This window comes from Bison bison, unplaced genomic scaffold, assembly GCF_000754665.1.
Source record: "Bison bison bison isolate TAMUID 2011002044 unplaced genomic scaffold, Bison_UMD1.0 scf7180017864486, whole genome shotgun sequence".
NCBI classification, from domain to species: Eukaryota; Metazoa; Chordata; class Mammalia; order Artiodactyla; family Bovidae; genus Bison; species Bison bison.
Window position 1 is genome coordinate 4924481 of NW_011495046.1, and position 7982 is coordinate 4932462.

Sequence of the window (7982 nt, forward strand, 5' to 3'; positions counted from 1 at the left end):
TGGGAGGGATTGAGGGCAGGAGGAGAAGGGGACAACAGAGGATGAGATGGCTGGATGGCATCACCGACTCGAGGGATGTGAGTTTGAGTGAATTCCGGGAGTTGGTGATGGACAGGGAGGCCTGGCGTGCTGCAATTCATGGGGTCGCAGAGTCAGACACGACTGAGCAACTGAACTGAACTGAACTGATGAAACCAAGTGTTTCATTTTTTCCCAAGCTTTTTCATAAGTGAGACCACCGTGTTTTCAGTGAGACAGTGTGATGATAAGTGCAGATTTTGAAGTCAAATTACTCGAATCAAGGCCTGGTTTCAACACAGTCCTTTGATATAGGACTATGTTATATAACCTCCTGCTATCTAAATTTCTTTGTTTATAGAGAGAGGATACTAATAGTGCCTTCCTCCCAGAATTAGGTATTGGGAAGAAGAATTTAACACATAAAAAGTACTGCTAAGCCACTTATAAGCTCCTGAATTGCTGATTGCTGCTCCTATTAGAATGGCTCAGACAGTAAGGAATCTGCCTAGAATCCAATCCAGGGTTTGATCCCTGGGTTGGAAGATCCCCTGGAAAAGGGAACCCACTCCAGTATTCTTGCTTGGAGAATTCCATGGACAGAGGAGCCTGGCAGGTTACAGTCCATGGTGTTGCAAAGAGTTGACACAACTGCAACTTTTCACTTTACTTTAATTAGAATGGAAAAATATGGAATATTTATACTTCAACTTTTTTTTTCTAGCAACTAGAAATGAAGAAACAAGTGACGATAGTCAAGATGAAAAAACTCAAGATATTTGGGAGCAGCAGCAGATGAGGAAAGCTGTTAAAATCACAAAGGTAGTAATTTTTTATACCATATGTATTAGTTTCGTTCCATATGTATTTGTGGTAACAAATTACCACAAACTTGATGGCTTAAAACAACGTTTATTCTCTCTCAGTTGTTGAGGCTAGAAGGCTCAGTTCAAGGTATTGGTAGGACTGTGCTCCTTTTGAAGCCCCTGGGGAAGAATTCTTTTTTCCCCCTTTTTCTTTTTTTTTCTTTTTTAAATTGAAGTAGAATTGACATACAGTATTTTGTTAGTTTCAGGTGTACAAAACAGTGATTGACTTTTAAATACATGATGAATAAATCACCATGATAAGTCTAGTAGCCATCTTTCACCGTGCAAAATTATTACAGCGTAATTGACTATGTTCCTTAAGCTGTATATTACATCAGGGATCCCCAGCCTCTGGGCCATGAACTAATACTAATACCTTCTATCAGATCAGTGGCAGCATTAAATTAGGAATAAAGTGCACAACAAATGTAATATGCTTGAATCATCCTGAAACTATCCCCCACACTCCTGATCTGTGGAAAAATTGTTTTCCACAACATCTATGGTGCCAAAAAGATTGGGGAACACTGTGTTACATCCCTGTGACTTATTTATTTTATAACTGGAAGTTTGAACCTCTTAATTCACTTCACTTATTTCCCCCTCCCCTTGGGCAACCACCAGGGTGTTCTTTGTATCTATCAGTTGTCTGTTTTGTTTTGTTTATTACATTCCACATATAAGTGAGATCCAAGAGATTGTCTTTGTCTTGTTACACTTAGCATAATACCTTGTATGTCCATCCATGTTGTGACAAATGGCATGATGTCATTCTTTTCTATGGCTGAATAATATTCCATTGTGTGTACACACCCACACCCACACCCACACACACACACACACACACACACGTATATATGAGACTTATCCAGTGGCTCATTGGGTAAAGAATCTACCTGCAGTGCAGGAGACACAGTAGATGTGGGTTTGATCCATGGGTCAGGAAGATCCCCTGGAGAAGGAAATGGCAACCCACTCCAGTATTTCCTGCATGAGAAGAAATCCCATGGACAGAATAGGCTGGTGGGCTAGAGTCCAGAGGGTCGCAAAGAGTCGGACACAACTGAACCACGAAGTGCGTGCATGTGCGCACACACGCACATACACACACACCACATATTCTTTATCTGTTTGCATGTCAGTGGACACTTACGTTGCTTCCTTATCTTGGCAACTGTGAATAATGCTTCAGTGAGCATAGGGTTGCATAGAACTTTTCACATTAATGTTTTTATTTTCTTCAGATAATTACCTAGAGTGAAATTGCTGGATGATATGGTAGTTCTTTTTTTTCACACGTTGAGGAATCTCCGTGGTGTTTTCCCTGGTTGCTGTACCGATGTACGTCCCATGAACAATGCACAAGGGATCCCTTTTTTCTACACCCTTGCCAACACTTCCTTGTTATCTACGTGACTATGTCAGGTGTTAGTTGTGGCATGCCCAGACTTTTCTCTAGTCGTGGTGTGCAGGCTCCAGAGCACGCAGGCTCATTAGTTGTGGCACACAGGCTTAGTTTCCCTGCAGTGTGTGGGATCTTAGTTCCCCAACAAGGGATCATACCCACTTCCGTTGTATTGGAAGGCAGCCTCTTAACCATTGGACCACCAGGGAAGTCCCATTTGTTGTCTTTTTGATAATAACTGTTTTAATAGGTGTGAAGTGTCTTATTGTGGTATCGATTTGCATTTCCTTGATGAGAAGTGATGTTCAGTATCTTTTCATGTATCTCTTGGCCATTTTAACTCTTCATTGAAGAAATATCTTTTCCAATCCTCTGTGGATTTTTTGATCAGGTTTTTTTTTTATTGAGGTGTATGAGTTCTTAATATAATTTGGATATTAACTATTTTTTAAATATATCATATGCAGATATCTCCTCGCATTCAATAGGGTGCCTTTTTGTTGATGATTTCCTTTACTACGCAAAATGTTTTTATTTTGTAGTTCCATTTGTTTATCTTTGCTTTTATTGCCCTTGCCTGAGAAGACATAGCCAAAAAAATATTGCCGAGACTGATGTCAAAGAGCATATCATTTATGTTTTCTTCTAGGAGTTTTATAGTTTCAGAAATGATTTTTGTAAGTAGTGTAAGAAGGTGGTCCAATTTCATTCTTTTGCAAAAATGTAGCTGTCCAGTTTTCCTAGCACCATTTTATTGAAGAGGCTGTCTTTTTTCCTGGAGAAGGAAATGGATACCCACTCCAGTATTCTTGCCTGGGAAATCCCATGGAGAGATGAGCCTGGTGGGCTACACTTCATGGAGTCACAAGAGCTGGGAACAACTTAGCGACTAAACCACCACCACTGTCTTTTCCTCACTGTATGTTCTTGCCTTCTTTGTTATAGATTAACTGACCATATGAGCATGTGTTTACTCCTGTGCTATCTGTTCTGTTCCATTGATTTATGTGTCTCTTTTTGTTCCAGTAATATGTTGTTTTGATTACTGTAGTTTGAAATCTGGGAGCTTGATATCTCTAGCTTTGTTCTTCCTCAAGATTTCTTTGGCTATTTCAAGGTCTTCTGTGGTTTCATATAAATGTTAGGATTATTTGTTCTTATTCCATGAAAAATTTCATTGGTATTTTGGTGTGCGTGATCAGTCGCTTTAGTCATGTCTGAATCTTTGCAACCCTATGGACTGTAGCCCACCAGGCTCCTCTGTCCATGGGAGTCTCCAGGCAAGAATACCAGAGTGGGTTGCCATGCCCTGCTCCAGGGATCGAACCCATGTCCTATGTCTCCTGCATTAAAAGTAGATTCTTTACCCACTGGAAAGTCTGGCATTTTGTTAGGGATTGCCTTGAATCTCTCAGTGGAGAATTCGTTCTTGCTTTGTCTAAATTCTATTAGCTCCAGGTATTCCTTGCTTTGTGACCACATAATTTCTGTCTCCACCTCCTTTACATGGCTTTCTCTGTGCCTCTGCTTAATGTGTCTCTTATAAGGATATGTGTCATCAGATTTAGGGCCTGCTTGGATAATCCAAGGTGATCTCATCTTGATATTCTTCACTTAATTACAACCCCAGAGACTCTCATTTCCAAACACAGTTATATTCAGAGGTTCCAGGGGTTAGGACATAGACCTAACTTTGGGAGGCCATCATTCAGCCCACTATACCATGTACATCATGTTCTTTTCCCACTAGATTATAAATGCTTTCCATATATTATAAGCCCCTTGAGGCAACTATATCTTTTTTACTTTTAATTTTACAGTTATAAGTATGTTAGATGCCTAAATGTGACATTCAGACACATAAATAGGGTTAAAACAAAACTAACAACAGAAAGCATTACACTTGGGGTCAAATGTCCTGGATTTGGGTTCTGACTTTACCACTAAAATACACTCTCCATGAAGTCAAGAATTATTAACTATTTTTTTCAGTATTATATCCCATAGTGCCTAATATGGTGAGAGCTCAATAAATATTTGTATACTCTGAGAAAATTATTTCATTTTTCTAAATCTGTTTTCTCAACAATAAAATGGGAATGATAAAGTGGGAATGATAGTGTTACCTATCTGAGCAGGTGGCTATAAGGCTCAAAATTATAATTATTTTAATTAAAAATTTTTTTTAATTATTAAAAACTTTATTTTTAATCTTTTTAGTAGGAGTGCTTTGAAATTTGGTTTGCTCTTTTAAGCAAGAAAATATTTTACAATCTTCATGTTATTAACACTAAAAAGCTAAGTAAAAGTAAGCTTTCAGTTGTAATTTAGAAGTCTCTGAGCCATTCTGTTTTCCAGTTATTTGCAGTCTGAATTATTTTTTTCACTACTACTAATAAGAACAGAAATATTTGCTTGGTTTTTTCTTCCTTTTTTTTCCTTTCTTTTGATCAGAGATGTTTTTGGTTGTTTTTCTTTCTTTGTAATGTGAAATATACTGTGTTACAACATGTATTACCTAGGAATGCATTCTTTTGCAAGTAACAGAAAACCCAAATAATGGTGGCTTAAAATGAAAAGCTTTACCTACAAACCCACCAGCAGACTTCTATTTGCTATCCTTTCACTCACCTGGAGTTAGATGGCAACTTCTATCATGAAAAAACAAATATTTGGTTTGTTGCTGTTCTTAATTTACTTTATTGAAGTATATCTTATTTATAATATTGTAATTTCTACTGTATAGCAAAGTGACTCAGTTTTATATATACATATATACATTCTTTTTTCATATTATTTTCCATTATGATTTATCACAGGATATTGAATATAGTTCCCTGGGCTATAGATTAGGACCTTCTTGATGATCTATTCTATACATAAGTTTCATCTGAATCTGATATTTCAAAAGTCCCAATCCGTCCCTTCCCCACCTCCCCTGCCTTGGCAAGCACAAGTATGTTCTTTATATCTGTGAGTCTGTTTCTGTTTCATAGGTAAAACTTCATTTGTGTCAAATTTTAGACCCAGCATTTAAGTGATATCATTTGGTATTTGTCTTTCTCTTTCTGACTTCCTTCACTTTGTATGATAATCTCTAGGTCCATTCATGTTGCTGCAAATGACATTATTTCGTTCTTTTTTATGGCTGAGTAGTAGTCTGTTGTATTAATATATATGTACCATTTCATCTTTATCCACTCATCTGTCAGTGGACATTTAGGTTGTTTCCATGTCTTGGCTATTGTAAATAGTGTTGTGGTCAATGTTGGGGTGCATGTATCTTTTTGAATTATATTTATCTTTGGATATATGCCCAGGAGTAGGATTGCAAGATCATATAGCAGCTTTAGTTTTTGTTTTTTGAGGAACCTCCATATACTACTGACCATAGTAGCTGTACTAATTTACATTCCCAAGAACAGTGTACATTCTCTACACCCTCTCCTGCATTTGTTATGTGTATACTTTTTAATGATGGCTGTTCTGACTGGTAGTCATGTACATGTAGTCATGTACAGATTTGAGAGTTGGACCATAAAGAAGGCTGAGCACCAAAGAATTGATGTTTTCGAATTGTGGTGCTGGAGAAGACTCGTGAGTGTCCCTTGGACTACAAAGAGCTCAAACCAGTCAATCCTAAAGGACATCAATCCTGAATATTCAATAGAAGGACTGATGCTGAATCTGAAGCTCCATTTCTTTCGCTCCCTGATGTGAAGAGCTGACTCATTGGAAAGGACCATGATGTTGGAAAAGATTGAAGGCAAAAGGAGAAGGGGGCGGCAGAGGGTAAGATGGTTAGATACTATCACTGACTCGATGGACATGAATTTGAGCAAGCTCTGGCAGAGGAGCCTGGCATGCTGCAGTCCATGGGGTTACAAAGAGTCTGCTAGTGACTGAAGAACAACATGCTGACTGGTGTGAGGCAGTACCTCATTGTAGTTTTGATTTGTATTCTTATAATGGTTAGCAGTGTTGAGCATTTTTTCATGTGCCTCTTGGCTGTGTGTCTTTTAGAAAAATGTCTATGTAGATCTTCTACCCATCTTTTGATTGGGTTGTTTTTGTTGTTATTGTTATTGAGTTGTATGAGCTGTTTGTAGATTTTGGAATCTCCCTGTCAGTTGGATCATTGGCAAATATTGGATTGTTCAAAAACTTTGTTCTGGTTTTTTCATGTTTGGCGAACCCAATATTTTCTTCCACACCATAGGCTGTCTTCATTTTGTTTATGGTTTCCTTTGTTGTACAGAAGCTTATAAGCTTGATTGGGTGCTACTTATTTATTTTTGCTTCTATTTCTAATTTGCTTTGACGTAAGAAAATATCTGTACAATTTATGTCAGAGAATGTTTTGCCTATGTTCTCTTCTAAGGGTTTTCTGATGTCATGTCTTACATTTAAGTCTCTAAAGCATTTTGAATTTATTTTTTGTGTATGGAGTAAGGGTATGTTCTTACTGTGTTAAATTACATGTGGCTGTCCAACTTTTCCAACACCACTTGCTGAAGAAATTCTTTTCTCCATTGTTGCATTCTTGCCTCCTTTGTCGAAGACCAGTTGGCCATAGTTGTGTGGATTTCTTAGTTTTTTTACATTGATCCACATGTCTCTTTTTGTGCCAGTATCACACTGTTTTAATTGCTATAGTTTTATAGGATTGTCTGAAGTTTGGGAGGGTCATGCCTATAGCTTTGCTTGTTTTCCTCAGAATTGCTTTGGCAATTCTGTGGTTTCATATGGATTATTTGTTCTAGTTTTGTGAAAAATGTTATAGGTAATTTGATAGGGATCACATTAAATCTATAGATTGCTTTGAGTAGTATGGACATTTTAGCAATGTTAATTCTTCCAACTCAAGAGTGTGGGATGTCTTCCATTTCTTTAAATCATCTTAAGTTTCCTTTATTAATGTTTTATAGTTCTCAGCATGTAAGTCTTTTACCTCCTTGGTGAGGTTTATTTCTAAGTATTATGTGATTTTAAAAGGGATTATTTTTATTCTTTCTGATAGTTCCTTGTTAGTGTAAAAAAAATGCAACAAATTTCTGTGTGTTAATCTTGTATCCTGGCTAGTTCGTGAATTTGCTTAACAGTTATAATAGTTTTTGTGTGGGTTGTTACGGTTTTCTATGTATCATCTTACATTTTCAAATGACAGTGTTTCCTCTTCACTTCTAATCTGGATGCCTTCTATTTGTTTTTCTTGTCTGATTGCTGTGGCTAGTACTTCCAATACTGTGTTGAATAGAAGAGGTGAGAGTGGGCATCCTTGTCTTGATTTAGATTTTACCAGGAAGTCTTTCCATTTTTCACTGCTGAGTATTATGTTGGCTGTAGGTTTGTAGCTTTTATTACACTGTAGTATGTTCCCTCCATACCCAGTTTCTTAAGAGTTTGTATCATGAATGTTGAATTTTGTTAAATGCTTTTCCTACATCTGAGAAGATCATGTAGTTTTGTCTTTTCTGTGTCAAATGTGGTTCAGTTCAGTTCAGTTCACTCAGTCGTGTCCAACTCTTTGCGACCCCATGAATTGCAGCACGCCAGGCCTCCCTGTCTATCACCAGCTCGCACATTCATTGATTGATTTGTGCATGTTGAGCCATCCCTGTGATCCTGGGATGAATCCAACTTGGTCATGGTATATGATCTTTTTTATGTGTTTTTAGATTCAGGCTGCT

The 7982-nt window shown here is 37.5% G+C and overlaps 1 protein-coding gene across 7 annotated transcripts in view; it reads left to right on the forward strand.

Moving 5' to 3' along the window:
- The window catches only part of GCFC2 (GC-rich sequence DNA-binding factor 2), an 83732-nt gene that overhangs the window by 23250 nt on the left and 52500 nt on the right, over window positions 1-7982 (forward strand). For all 7 annotated transcript variants that reach the window (XR_827285.1, XM_010862967.1, XM_010862970.1 and 4 more), the window contains exon 4: window positions 743-840. Coding sequence is in view for 6 of the 7 variants with exons in the window: in XM_010862967.1 (XP_010861269.1) it covers window positions 743-840 (98 nt within the window). In the remaining variant the exon portion in view is untranslated. The remainder of the gene's footprint in view (window positions 1-742; window positions 841-7982) is intronic.